The sequence below is a fragment of the Castor canadensis genome, chromosome 12 (assembly GCF_047511655.1).
Source record: "Castor canadensis chromosome 12, mCasCan1.hap1v2, whole genome shotgun sequence".
NCBI classification, from domain to species: Eukaryota; Metazoa; Chordata; class Mammalia; order Rodentia; family Castoridae; genus Castor; species Castor canadensis.
Genome location: NC_133397.1, coordinates 27,691,249 through 27,706,947, shown reverse-complemented (window position 1 = coordinate 27,706,947; position 15,699 = coordinate 27,691,249). Strand labels below are relative to the sequence as shown.

The window sequence follows — 15,699 nt, the reverse complement described above, 5'->3', positions numbered from 1 at the left end:
AACTAAAGCAGATACCTTAAAGCAACTGAGGCCAATAGGAAAAGGGGACCAGGAACTACAGAAAAGGTTAGATCAAAAAGAATTAACCTGGAAGGTAACACCCACGCACAGGAAATCAATGTGAGTCAATACCCTGTATAGCTATCCTTATCTCAACCAGCAAAAACCCTTGTCCCTTCCTGTTATTGCTTATACTCTCTCTACAACAAAATTAGAAATAAGGGCAAAATAGTTTCTGCTGGGTAGTGGGGGGGGGGAGATAGGGGGTGGAGTGGGTGGTAAGGGAGGGGGTGGGGGCAGGGGGGAGAAATGAACCAAGCCTTGTATGCACATATGAATAATAAAAGAAAAAAAGAAAAAAAACATCACAAAAAAGGGCTGGTGGAGTGGCTCAAAGTGGTAGAGCAACTGCCTAGTAAGCGCAAGGCCCTGAGTTCAACCCTTAGCACCACCAACAACTAAAAACAAAATTAAAAAGGAATTTGCCATTAGCTATATGAAACTCCTGTGGGTGAACCACATAACTAAAAAATTAAATGCGCACATGTGAGAATCAGTTCAGATCCATAGGACAAGCAAAATTAATCTTAGACATTTTGTCAATGGTCATTAAAGTATGAGAAAGTTCACAGGTAGTTTCTAAATTAGAAAGGCTGAGCCTTACAGCAACATGGTGTAAACATGAGTACCAGAATACAATAATCAGACTCAGGCATTTCTCTGAATTTGCCTTTTAAAAATAAATTATGCCATTAAGCATTAAACACAAGGATTACTATTTCACAAACTGCTAGTTTAATCAAAATGTGGTGAAAACTACTGGCATATGACCAAATACTAAAAGAATCTCAGCTGTTCTAGAAATAAAACACTTGTTTTCAACTTGAAGCAAAACTTTTTATGGTTTAATCTGGAAATACAGCATAAGAAAAAGAAGGGAAGTCTCTTATGAGACAAAAATGCAAAATCAACTTTCAAAATCATGATGGGGAATTCATTTTAATTCACAAAAAACCTAAATGACTACATTCCTAAAAATTAAGTATGCACATTTTCAAGAATATTTAGAAACATAGGCATTTATCCTCACTATAAGACATTCTTACAGGGCCATGTACGAAACTTAGAAAATGATAATGCTAGTTAGGGACATAGTCATGTCCCTTCTCTGAAGGGGACTGATGCATTAGATTCTTGCAGTTAGGGAGTCTTAGTTTTCTATACTTTCTAAAAGTAATTCAATTAACTTAACATTTCAAAGCATGCTTTGAGTATTTGTGATTTACCAACTTGCTTAATTATTTCAAAAACTACCTTATTTTTATATGCAGTCACTATTTCTCAGCCAATATAAAAGACTAACACAGTAAGAATAATGCGATAGGAACTACATTAGATTGGAAGTCCAAGACATTTGCTCACCCATTCATTTCTTCATTAAATAAACATCTGAGTATAACTTTAGTGCCAGATAATGAACACTGAAAACATAAGTCCCTGAAGAAACGCAATACTATATTTCATCAAATTTGAGATGCCATCAATCACAAGACAAACTCTTAACGAAGAAAGAAAAAATGCTTTCAATTATGACCTAATGCTTTGAATGATTCACACCAGCCTCTCACTGCTTTGATTTTTTTCCAGTCTATTCAGTAAAGTTTGGCAACTCTTCCTGTCTTCAATATATTGTTTAATATTTTTTTTTAATTTTTATTTTTTTATTATTCATATGTGCATACAATGCTTGGGTCGTTAATTTCCTGGGCATGTGTGTTACCTTCTAGGTTAATTCTTTTTGATCTAACCTTTTCTCTAGTTCCTGGTCCCCTTCTCCTATTGGCTATCTTTTTTAACACATCTCAGTACAAAACAAAGTTTTACCTACTTTTGGGTATTTTCCCTGCTTGACTCCCACAAAGCACTTGGTTGTTGCTTTTTAAAAAAATGTTACTGAAACAATGATGATTTCTCCAATGGTAAATGTTTATTTCACTAATACCAAATTTATATCTACTTTGGTCTGTCCTTTTCTCTGTATTCAATAACTTTTTGTTTCAATGTCAAATCATACTGAAATCATTCTTTGAAAATATTTTAAGTGAAACATATTTACTGAAAATAAGTCTAAGCCTGCACCTGCACAGGTGTAGATCATCTGCTGAAAGGACCACCGGACTGCCTAAAACTGGAAGACACTACTGACTAAATAAATACATTAGATACACTCCAATTTCAAAGACAGTAAAATATGAAAAGGTGTGTGTCTTAGAATCACAGCAGTAACAGTAGTAAACACTCATGTAGCACTACGATGTAAGCACCATTGTATATACTTTAAATACAATACGCCATGAAAATCTATAAGGTTAAGTACATTATGTACTTCTAGATAAAGAAACTGAGGCAAGGTGGCATTGGGGCAGGCTAGTGTCTGAATTCCAGCAGCCAATATCCAGAGGTTATGCTTTTAACCACTGTCATTCTGCCTCTTGAGTAAATAATCAATAACTAGCTTTGCAGTCTGAGGCAATTTGTAAGGAAAGGGATTCCTCTACTTATTTGGAAAAGGAGGAATGGTTAGGGAGTTCTTTCCTAGGATCAAAATGTAATTCTATAATCCTCTTTATTAAAACTTTAAACCAATTAAAAGACCTTTACTATCATGAACTAATGAGTGAAAGAAATGTAACTGTCATTATTAATATAAAATAGACATAGTTGGGGAAGTATTAAAGAAAACCATACACTAGTGCCACTACTTCACAACTTTCAGGTGATAACAAAAGGTTGGCCATAGATATAAATAATCCAACTTGAGGGTTTTATACTACTGTAAACATTACATAACTCATTTTAAATCTTCAAGGGCTGGAGGCATGGCTCAAATGGTAGAGTACTTGCCTTCAGTTCAAACTGACCGCCAAACAAAATCTTAATTCAAAATTAACATATGAGGGCACCCTCTCTTGGGACCTCCCCTTCAAATTCTGGGTGCTCTACTCTCCCACTTTATACTTTTCTATCTCAATTTTAAAAAAATTAACATATGATTACAATGTGCCAGTTTTTACGGCTACTCATAATGCAGAGCCCCAATCCTTAAATTTCTGTTAATGTCTGAGGGAAAACAACAGATTAATAACAGATGCAAATGCTGCAACATTTTCCCCTTGATCCAATTTAAGGATGGAATTAAATATGCATCACACACTTAACAACTCTTCTACCCCAAGGGGGGCTGTCACACACTTTGGATTTTCTTATATAGGCCAACCCAGCTGGTCTCCCTTCTGAATGACCTCCCTCATGTCCACAGACTCCAGTCATCACCCATCACCAATAATTCCTAATATTTCACTTTGAGGTTGTCCTACAGAAGAGTCAACAAGGGAAAGAGATCAAAATACACAGTGTCTTCAAATCTTTCTTAAATGTCAAATATCATATCAATTTCAGTCTGATTTTCTTTTTTACAGACACATAAATAATCTTTCCCAAGGAAATCATTAAAAAGTTTTCTGGGGAAAAGAACAAGGAATATAAGTGATCATTGGCAAAGTGGCTTAACGAACAGAAGAAAGGGGAGATGCTTACAGACAGCCAGATGTTCACAGGGAGCTAGCTCTTGCAGTCCAAAGGATTTACCAGTACCTACCTTCCCATGCTGCCCGGCCCGCTCATAACAAATGACCACGTCTTCCCACATCTCTAGCTTCTCAAATATCTGAAGGGCTGAACTGGTACATCCCAACTCAAAAAGCAAACTTGCCAGCTGGCGCTAGAAAAACCAAGTTAGAAAAATGAACACTTCTTGATGTAAGTAGAGATTTCTGTTTCACTTGCAGATATACCAGAATCTACCTTCTGAAGGGCTGCTTATTGTAATAAATGCATAATTTCTAGAATTCAACCTCTACCAATTAGGAATTGGTGACAATCAAGTTTATTTCAGTAAGTTTCTTTATAGGAGATAAAGAATCAAAAACCAATATATAGGGCTGGCTAAGTGGCTCAAGTGGTAGAGTACCTGACTGGCAATCATGAGGCTCTGAGTTTAACTCCTAGTACTGCCAAAAAAAAAAAAAATTATATATTCAATACTCAATATATCAACTCTTTAAAGAACTCAGAAAAACTTAAAAAACAAAATCAACTATTTCCTTCTCACCTGAAGATTCTATATATGACAATCTCATTTGTAATGGTAAGAGCCAATAAATCAATTTTCAATACTCTGAGTAGGCAATGCAGCTAAGGTAAAATCTATCCATTAGTTCTTGCGAAACTTATACATGAGTGCATCCCCAGCTCATTCTCACTCAAGTCTACTTACATTTATTTTAGGCACATTCTAACAAACTTAACTACCTAATTTCTTAGTCACTGGCAGATAAAAACGAATAAATTAGGGTAAGGTCAATGAAGGTTAAACATATTCAACTACAGATACATTATGATTTACAAGTGGTCTGTTCTGGAGGAGTGGAAAAGTAGATGAGGTTCTTGAATAAGTCATAACTTTACATTAATGAGAACTGTGCTACTTTCTCTTTAAAAACACTTTTATTGCTCTTTAAAAATTCAGCACACATTTAAAAATTAAGAAACTAATAGATATGGGAAATCTGGATTGAAAAAACAACCTAAAATTAAAATGAAATATACCAGAAAGCTATAAGCTAATGTATTATCAAAATAAATAAGGGTTAGTACAAGATTTCTGTATCCCATGAAATAGGTGAATGTGGCCATTTCATAGCATCGAAGTAAACCTTTAAAAAAAACCTGGACATAGGATGTGGGAGCTGCAATAAAATGTTAGTACAAATGTAGTTGGTTCATTTAACAGATGAGAAAATTGGTGGCATTCAAGATGACTTGGCTAGTTAGAGGCAGAGGAAAGAGTAATAAATACTCTTTTAACGTACTTTCCTGTGATTGCTTCATCTTTTAAATAATACATAAAGTTAGAGTCACTCCTTATAAAACAATAAAAAAGTTATTCAACTTCTGTTTATTTTTTCTTTGGCAAAGGGAGGACACTGAGACATTGTCTCACTACATAGCCCAGGCTGGCCTGGAAATTGCTATGTGGTGCAGGCTGGCCTGGAACTCATGATTCTCCTGTCTCAACTTTCCCAGTGCCAAGTCACCATACCCTGGCTATGATTTAACTTTTTTTTTTTTTTTCCTGATACTGGGGTTTGAACTCAGGCCATCATGATTTGCTTAGGCAGGCATTCTACCACTTGAGCCACTCTCACAGCCAAAAAGCAAATAACATTTTATTTTTTTATGTTTTTGGTAGTACTAGAGTTTGAATTCAAGGCCTCATGCTTGCTAGGCAGGCGCTCTACCACTTGAGCCACTCCACCAGCTATAATTCTAAGTTACCATATTATACTACACATATAATACACAAAAGAGGACAGAAAGCTGATTGAAATGCCAGTAGTTACTAAATCCCCTAGAACTCTAGCTAACACCATATGACTCTACTTAACCACTCTGTGCCATAGTCTCCCCATCTGTAAAAATGGAGCATTTTACAAAGTTGTTGCAATAAAATATGATAACCTGTATGGAAAATGCAGAACAAAATATGCATCATGCTAAGTGTGTGTTACAAGTCGTGATTACGTTATTAGCTGACGTAACTGCAGCTCAGTGAAGAGGTAAGAAAGGAGGTAAACTAGACTAAAAGTGAAGACATCACAGGTTTAGTGATCAACACTGGAAAGTTTATTGCACTGAGCCTCAATTTTCTTTATCATAAAATTAAGAAACCAGACCACGTATGTAAGTAACCTCTAGAGCTAAATTTTTACAAAATAGAGGAACCACATCTATAATACAGCAGGAGCCTGGGAATCTGCACTCAACACAGAGCTTCAGGAGCTGCACTAGGTATTCTCAGACTCTCAGAAAGAAGAGAAGGACTTGGGGGAGTGGCTCAAGCGGAAGAGCACCTACCTAGCAAGCATGAGGCCCTGAGTTCAAAATCCCAGTACCGCCAAAAAGAAAACAAAGGAAAGAGGCAAGCAGTTAGGTGTATCTCACAACATAAAGAACCCAATAAGTGAATAAATGCTTTCTTTCTTTTACTTCTTGTAAACAACTTAGGTTTAGTATCACTTTAATTAAAATAGCATTTGAAGTAGTTAGCAATCTCCAGCTAGATACTTTTATTTTCACTGAAATATTTAAAAACTCAAGCACAAGTTGAAATCATTCTTTTCCAAAGCATTTACCTTTCTAATGCAAATATTTTCCCTATCTAAGAACAAAGGAAAGTACCTGAATGGCCCAGTGAGGTGGTACTTGACAGCAATAGAAAATCTTCAGGCGTTCCACTACAGATGTGGTTTTGTCTTCAAATTGGTCTGCAAGAGCCTGAAATACACAATAATCAGAATCTATGTGTGTAATAACTTCTGGATATGAACAAAGTGCCTACCGTAAAAATTATACAAGTGCACATGCAAACACTAAGAACTCAAGTCATAAGGTTGATGGGATGCGTGATTTTTTTCTTCAATTTCTTTAAATGTTTAAAAAATCTTAACGTTAATCAATATTCACATAAATTTTTATATTAAAAACTTACCAAGGCTTGAGAAGTGCTTGGTGGTAGAGGATGTGCAAGGCCCTGGGTTCAATTCCCAGTATGGCAAATAACAAAGTAAAAAGCTTACCACCAACAACAATGAACAAACTTACCAGGAAAACTATTTTAAAACCAAGATTTTCTATAGTAGTTCTTTCAAAGAACTGGCCTTATTAATAAGCATTCTTAGGGGCTGGGGATATGGCTCAGTGGTTAAGTGTTTGCCTGGCATGTATGAGGCCCTGGGTTCGATTCCCAGTACTGAAAAAAAAAAAAGAAAAAAGAAAAAAAATAAGCATTCTTATTTTTTCTAAGAAAAACTGTTCTTTAGTGTATCTGTTTTACAACATAACACCATTTCGGCAATGGCACTCTCTAATATCAGAAAGAAACTGTGTAAGGAACTTCACTAAGAACTATTTCCTCAGGAATTAAGGAGAAAAGTAGGTCCACCTGATCACAAGAGCAAGTTCTGTCACTCCTCAGCAAGAGAGCAGTAAGGCTGAACGTTCATGCATGCCAGATCGTCTGCATGGTGCAGTGGGCAGCGGCAAGCTATATGCATTGAAGAATCCCTCTGATGTACTGAAATTCTGCCTTGGTAATGAATAACTGAGCTCTTGGAGGCTATATCAAGAAGCAGACCAACAACATCAAGATGGCTGACTTTAAACAAAGGAACCCAAGCCAGTGGCAAAATCAAAGGCTGGCACTATCCAGAGGTCAGGTGACCAGCCACCAAAAGAACACTGATGTTTAATATCAGAGTAGATACAGATGCACCCCGGAACCCCAGACAAGCACGTGCACAGCAGCCCCAGAAGCATGATCGTTTTCTCTGGCCTCTCCATTTATCCTCAGTTTGCACTAAGTATACATTATTTTTCTGATAGGCTTTCTCTCAGCTGGGATTTGTCATCATCTTTTTTCCCATAATGCAAAATTACCCTTTTTTTTTTTTGGGGGGGGGTGAGGGGAGCCAGTTTTCAGAGACCTGTCTTATGAGGATTAGATGGTAGTAACATGTCAATTTGAGTGTTCTGATTTTAATGCAAATGTTGGTTATGAAAGGAAAACGTTCTTACTGTACTTGAGGATGAGTGGTAAATTCCTCGCCAAAACTTCAAGATACAAAAGACAGTGTACTAGTACCTTCTTTCAAATTGTTTCAAGTTTTTACAAAATTCATTTGAAAAGTTAAAAAAAAATTTAAAAGTAAGATAGCCAGGCACTGGTGGTTCACACTTTAATCCCAGCTACTCAGGAGGCAAAGATCAGGAGGATCACAATTCCAGGCCAGCCCAAGCAATAGTTTGTAACCACAGCAAAATGACTGGAGGTGTGGCTCAAGTGGCAGAGCACCTATTCTGCAAACATTAAGCCCTGGGTTTAAACCCCAGACCCACCAAAAAAAAAAAAAAAGTCAGAACAAATTGAGACATAATCAGACTCCTAAACCATCTCGGTCAAAGCTTTCTGGCCTTACTTCACAGAAACTTAATAACAAAAAGGTTGTGGGCTTCTACCCAATGCTTTTAGTTATGGCAGGGAGGGTAGAGAGGAATCACTTCAGTCTGCATACATATGGTTACAATACATGAATACAGATCACAGAATTACTTTGTGGAAAGGGGGAACAATTTTTCTTAGCAACATATAATTTTTTTTGGAAAGGAAAAAATAGCTAATGCTCATTTAATAAACAAAAAACAAAGTAACATCAGGAAATTTGCTTTGTCTTAGTTATATACAAAAAATTTATTTTCAAACAAAACTCGTGCTGTTTGTTGTAGTGACTAACTAGCTAAAACATGTTAAGTCCTCAGTAAATATTTCCTAACTTATTATTAAACAATTTTTTTGTGAATTTAAGATATTTTTGGATGATCTCGAACACCCTCCAAAATGGAGATGGCCACTGGAGAGCGCAGAAGCAATCAACACTCATTGAGCCTCATACCATGGAAGAAGCACCTTGATTAGGCCATACACATGCTAACGATTAAAAACAGACCTCGAACCTATTTTTATTACACTCTTACACACAGCATCCTTCTTCCTACCTCAAGCATGACAACCACCTAAATAAGACTTACTTACCCATAAGCTAAGAACATGATATGAATATAGATAAGTAAGGAGTTCAAAGTTTATTGTTATTTCCTCCACTGGACTCAAAATATTACTTTTGATTTGTTAATTTACTGAAAGTAAGAAGACACCATTATAATACATCTTAAGGTTTTTCAAAGCAGGATAATTTTTATCAACTTGTTCTGAAATGACTCCATCATATCCAAACAAGCAGGAGTCCTTTAAGGCGTGGTAAATGGGAAAAGTGATGCTGGCAAGTGACATAGTCTGGACTCTCTTCTAGGTGTATCCCTAAAAGTTAATCATTTAGCCACAGTGACAATTATCTATGAAATGATTTCTCAGATGACCGTTGCATTTTCAACAATCTGTGAGGATGGCTTTATCAAGAGTGTTTTGTTTAATTTTGAGGAGGTTACTGGTTAACCGTAGACAACATTTGCTGAACATAAGTATCATGTACATTCATGAGGAGCAAACCAAGTGCCCATATAGTCTAGAAGACAATGGAAGAAATTTCAGTGCAAGGAGAGTGGACCTGAATGAAAGCCTCAATTACTACTGTACAAATTTATGTGATAAACAGAACATGAACAATGTACACAGTGAGAGAAAAGCATACTGCAATCTTTCCCATACACCCAGAACTGCTGTAAAGCACTGTGTCCTATTATCATTTTACCTCCCCAGTTTTTCATCCCACTTTCTAAATTTCATAAATTCATGAAATTCATGGGTACATGGTTATAAATAAAAACTGATATGAAGAGGTAATTTTTTCAGGAAGATGTTAAAAAGAAGACGGAGAGAAAGAGAGAGACAGACAGAACATGCAAATATACCCTAAACCAATCAAGAGTGGTTAAGCTTCTAAAGAAACTAAGAACTCAAAGCAAGACAGTCTACTGGGGCTGGCAGGTGGGGGAGACATGTGGGTAAATGGGAAAAATAAGGAAGGAGCAGAGAGTGAAGAGACCTCTGGGGTGCAGTCCAGAGGTAGGGAGAATCAGGTCACAGAAAATCCAGCCACTACTACCTTATTCATTTACCAGAGATGACTTCATGTTCCATGTATTATTGTGACATCAGAATGTTTTCAAGGTGTTTGTTCATTTGGTTGTTTTGAGGTAGGGTCTTGCTATGTAGCCCAGGCTAGCCTTAAACTTGCCATCCTCCTGCCTCAGCCTCCAAAGAGCTGGGATTATAGATGTGCACCACACCAGATTTGTTTTCAAGTTTTAAGACTTCCTTTTAATGTCATTTTCTTACAAATTCTACCTAAAGGCACCTATCCTTTGTCCTTTAAGAAAAAGTATTTGTTCATATGGAGCCCCAAACCCCCTAGGATAACAACTCGAACATCTACATGAGCTGCAGTCCCACAGATCAGGGGTCATCACTATGAAATAAAATTCCAGAAAGCACCAACATACTGCTTCTTTTTGGTGCTCTGTTTTCAGTAGAAAAAGAATTCCCAGAAAAATTGTAGAGAAGATATGCCTACATTTTAAAATTAGCACACAGAGAGTGACCTGGGATATTAGAATAATTCTGAAAAGGCCTGGTATGATTTAGACTTTATTTAATAAATGTGCTCATATCTAAAAGTATGGCATATATATCTTCAAAAGAACAGAAAGGGTCCCAGAGGACCTATCCTTTCACTGAAAACTCTTCATTCTCACTAGAATGATATCAGTGTTTATCAGCTTTCTGAAGAGCCAAGTAGAAATTAATTGATAATCTAAAAGGTATGAGTACTCATATGTCAGATCACCTTAAACTCACTTTGTTGTATAGTCTTTGTACATGAATGCATGTGTGTAGAAAGATGGGATTTATTATAAAAATATGTACTTAACCAAACATATCTAACAGGAAAGCTAAACAGCTTTCTTTGACAAGAACCTGCAGTCACTCAGCTGTGATTTACAAACAGAGCAGTCAAGTTAATTGTCACCTCAAATTCCCAAGCCTAAGAAAACTTCCAATAGAAACAGCAGAATTAGAATTAAAATCTACCGACACACCTAAGTATCAACATCACTAAATGTGCTGCTAACTCAGTTTTACCTCGTAAGTAGGAAATGGCAGCTCTGAGAAGTAAAAGCAACTTACCCAAAGTCATAATGCAGTGGAATAGGCAAGCTTGTCTGCCTCCAAAGACAAGAACCGGCAGCTTCATTAAAACCTTATCTCATCACTATGTGGACATTTAACAGATATGTAAAAATGAAAACTTGTTTCTTGTTGGAAAAAGCTTAAGAACTTTATTTACCATCTTTTCTCCTCCAAAAGTCCATAATGGGAGTCAGGATGTGGGCTGGTCAAGAACATACTCAGTTATGACTCTGTCCTGGTAGGAACAGGGGAGGAATGGGAGTTGGGAGAACTAGCTCTCTTTTCATGACTCCAGAGTGAAGACAGGAACCTACAAAGATAGGCTTTGAGGAAGCCCAGATGGCCTCACAGAGCATCCCCTTCCTCAGCCACACCTCACCTGCATAGTCCTTAAACTTTTTGATCTTAGGGCCCTATTAATTGCTGAAGGACACCAAAGAGCTTTTGTTTCTATGTGGTATAATCAATCCATATTTAACATGTTAGAAATTTAAACTAAGAAAAAAATTTAAACTGAGAAAAAATTAAATTCACTTTAAAATAAGATAATAAAAAAATAAGATAATAAATCAATTACATTGGCATAAATAACATTTTTTAAGGAAATGAAATATATTTCCCAGGGCAAAATAAAGTCTAGAAAAGAGTGACAGTATTTTACAATTTTGCTAATCGCTTTACTGTCTGGCATAACAGATGACAGCTGGACTCCCAGATCTGCTTTTGCAGCCAATATTCTGCAAGATGAAACTTTGGTCAAAGTTTATGAAGAAAATCTGGCTTCATTCAGATATGAAGTTGGAAAAGGAAAGAATACATTAGCAGCTTTTATAGTTAATTGTGAACATCGTTCTTTGACAGTAGACTAAACTTCAACTTGATGTGGTAGTTTGTAAAAGGTTACTTGCAATGTGGAATTTGAAATACCATCAATGATAAATACTGTTACATTAAATATTCTTACATTAAACTAAAAACAAAAAATTGGTAAAAATTAAAAACAAAAGTCTTCATGGCCACTCTTACACTTTGAGTGAACCTTTTACCCATGATTCATTTTGTAGCATGCATTAGCCATTTGGAAATGGACTCATTTTCCAAATGCTGATGCATTCTATATAATATTTAAAACTTACATGAAGTGAACTCACTACCAATCTCATCAGAAAAGTCATATTCTAATACCTGAAGTACCAGAACACTGTCAAGGACTGGAGGTGTGGCTCAAGTTGGTAGAGCATCTGCTTGGCAAGTGTGAAGCCCTGAGTCTGAGTTCAAACTCCAGTCCCACCAAAAGAAACAATACCAAAATGTTGGGTCTGGAGACCTAAGGTAGATGAGTGAGTATCCCATCCCCCATGGAGAGCACTGCCTTCCTGCATCCTGAGAAGGAGTTGTAAACCTGCATTCCTGCTTCCTGAGAAGGAGTTGTAAATCTGCATTTCTGCACCCTGAAGAGGTTCTGATAGATCTGCCACAGGGCTGATGAGCAAAATGCTCTCAAGATTGTTTTCCCTCCCCCATAAGGGGCAAACAGACCAGTTCATCTAAGAGAGTCCACAAATCCATGACCAATGAAAAGAGCCCACCAAACCCTTTCCCCAACCCAGAGTTAAAACATGCATAAAAGTCCCAGCCTTCACCTGAGCAGCGAGCTACCAGTTTCCGGGCTCCACTGCACTGTTCTGGCTGTAGCCTTTTCTTTCTCTCTAATAAATCCTGCTTCATATACAGACTGTTAGGGAAAACGCTCCTCACAAAGAAAGCCCACGAGAAAAGTCTCACATCCAAGAGCAAAGTTTAATGGCAGGCTTGAACTGCCAGGCTGGCAGGGAAAAGATGGCGCAGCACACTCTGGGCCAGGCGTGGCTTTTATAGAAGGCGGAGGTTAAGGAAGTTAGTGCATGTGCAGTAGTCTCTAGTAGGGGTGGGGCTGTCTTAGAGCGCAGGAATTTCTGTTAAGGGGCGGGGCTGCCTTTTTGGCCGATTCACAAAATGGCGACATTATTACTCTAACAATCCCCCATTTTTTCTTTAATAATGATTGGGGTAGGGGCTGAGGATCGCGAATTAGGGCAAAGTGTCGGCCTCTTAGCTGCTTCCTGCTGGCAGAGGGCACTGTATGGGGCGAGATCCTCAGACTCCTGTGGTGTCCTGGTAGGGGCCCTCATAGCAGTCCTCTGAACGGTTTTGGAGAGGATGATATCCCTGGATGTACAACTGGTTAAACTTTTGATTAGCAACAGCAGAGATGTGGTATAATACAAGGGAGGAAGCTAAAGAATAGAAGAGCAAGAAACATAGGCATTAGGATTGGCATTAGCCAGGAGAACCACTGTGAAATGTTGTTCCCTAGAGGATTCCAAGAGTCCTCCACCTCCCTTCTTCATTTTTCTATTTTTTGAGCGGTGTCACCACTAGGGGATCCCATTGAGCTTGACAGCAGTGTGTGTTGTAAGAATGACCAGATGAGGGCTGGTCCATCGACGTCCCAATGGAGAGGGTAGAAGATCCTTTAGGAGAACAAGATCCCCTGGTTTAACAGAAATCACTATAGGGTGGGGCAGGATCTGGTCTGCATGCTCTCTGAGAAGTTCCCTGAGAAGGTTAAGAAAAGGTAGATAGCCAGAGGAGCAGGGTCTGTTGGAGGCAAGTTTATTAGAAGGAGCATAAAAGGTATCTGTTAAAGGACTGCATATCTAAGGACACAGATTCTGCAAAATCCTGTAACTCACAAGAAAGCTCTAAGCTGCCTTATGTTATGGTGGAGAGGGAAACGGAAGATTGGGTTGATACACTCATGACTCAGGGAGTAAGTCTGTCTCTTTAAGACCACACCTAGGTAGGTGACCTGTGGGAGGCAGGGGCTGTCAGGATTCAAATGTAACACTCTTGGATGAAAGAGAGCTCTAGCTCATTTTTAATATAACTTTACATTTTTAACTTTGTAAATGTTTGTACCATATTTAGATAAAGTATACACACTACACTGTTACAAGATGGTCATTTAAGACACATAAGCAAATATGTACATGAACTCTGATTTAGTAGTACTTAAAGCTTGACAAGATCAGCAGAAAACACAAATAATTTCTTTGATCAAATCTTTCCCTATAACAGTTTTCTGTAGATGTTACTCAGAGCAGAACAATATTAAGATAACCTTGTTATTTTATAGACATAGAGAATTTGATTTTAGTTTGACATGACCCTAAAAATCTTTAAGGCAACTCTTATAGTCAACTTTAACTTTATCACACATCGAAGCTTTTTAATTATACACTTTTAAAACTTATTCAGACCTTCATACAACATATTAAACCCTCTGATGGTTTGTCCTTATCCCTCCTCTCCATATTTGAAACAATCTTTAGGACAAACCCTTCTTTACAAATCCTTTCTCGTCCAAAAACATTCCTTTTTCCTTTAACTTCTCAAAAAATACATATCCTTTCCAGTTGTTTACTTTGTAACTTGTATTTTAAGATTAACTTTTATAAGATTTTTAAATTTATTATAGGGGCTCAAGCAACAAATTAGTAGCCCTTGTTGTTTTAAGGAATTTATGACAGGCTTAAGGCCTCATCGCCCCAGGTTTGAGGGGATATTGTTTTGGGTGTGGAAACTGTGAGGGATCTTTGAGTTTTATTTGAATAGGGAGGGCTGTCCAGGCTCACCCTATACTCATCTCATCAGTCCATACTGTGGAATCTATTTGTTCCTGAAGGAGGGGGCAGCAGAGATAGCTGCTTGGGAGGAGAATTCGAGCTTTTAATTGAGATAGTAAATCCCATCCCAGCAGAGTCACAGGAATTTCAGGAACTGTGATGAAAGAGTGACAAAAGAGGAGGTCTTCCCAACAGCAGGCCAGAGGCCCGGTAAACTAGCGCTCTAGGGCCTGGCCAGATTTGCCAGATTTGTCATTGGACCAGGGACCCAGAGAGAAAGGTAAAACAGAGAAATGAGCTCCACTGTCTAGCTGGAAAATGATCTTTTGTTTTTTCTGCCATAATGGCTACCACGAGGCTCCTCAACATCAAGGCCAAGTGGAGCATGGACAGGGGGCCAGGACCCATCAATCCATAGAAGCTGGCACCTTGCCTTCCATCTGGAGGCGGGGGCACTTAGACCTCCAGTGGTTACCTTTGCAGAGAGGGCAGGGTCCCAGTTGGGGGCAGGGCTGTCTCCCCTTTGGAGCATCCTCTGCAGAAGTGTCCCTCCTGTCCACCATGGTAGCAAGTTCAGGACGCAGGCCCCGGGCAGGTGGGGGCAGCAATGAGGTCATGGTGTCTCTTATCTTTCTCTCTGTTAGTAATGTTCCGGTTATAGTATACAGACAGGGCTAGTTGTATTAGTTGATCCAATGACTTTTCTCCTTCAGCCACAGACTAAGTTTTCTACAAGTATCTGGGGCTGTTAGAAATTTATCTTTGAGGAGAACCTCTCTCACCTGTGACTCTGGATCCACTGTGGTATGCTTTCTGATAGCATCCTTAAAATGCTGCAGAAAGGTAAGGGAATTTTCTTCAGGGCATTACTGTAAAGCAAAGTTGTTATTTCACACTGACACCTGATACTCTGGAGAGCAGGTCTCTGAACCACTCTGGGCCTCAGTTTCCTCACTTGAAGAATGAGGGATCTGGTCTAGGTTAAACTACTTTCTTCCACTATGAGATGGCTGAAGTGACATTAATGCCACTTATCTTCCTTTCCATTATTTTTTTTTTATTATTTAGCAATGCTGGGGAATTGAACCCAGGGCCTTGTACATGCTGGACAGACACTCTCCCACTGAGCTATGTCCTCATCCCCAAATATATTTTTCTCTTTCCTTTGGCTGTACTGGGGCTTGAACCCAGGATTTTATGCCTGCA

General features: G+C 38.2%; 1 protein-coding gene across 2 annotated transcripts in view; it reads right to left on the bottom strand.

The window, feature by feature from the left end:
* Nucleotides 1-15,699, bottom strand: part of Ttc27 (tetratricopeptide repeat domain 27) — a 188,517-nt gene that overhangs the window by 70,901 nt on the left and 101,917 nt on the right. For both annotated transcript variants that reach the window (XM_074049473.1, XM_074049472.1), the window contains 2 exons: nucleotides 6,301-6,396; nucleotides 3,659-3,781 (listed from right to left, as the gene is read on the bottom strand). In XM_074049473.1, coding sequence (XP_073905574.1) covers nucleotides 3,659-3,781; nucleotides 6,301-6,396 — 219 coding nt within the window. The remainder of the gene's footprint in view (nucleotides 1-3,658; nucleotides 3,782-6,300; nucleotides 6,397-15,699) is intronic.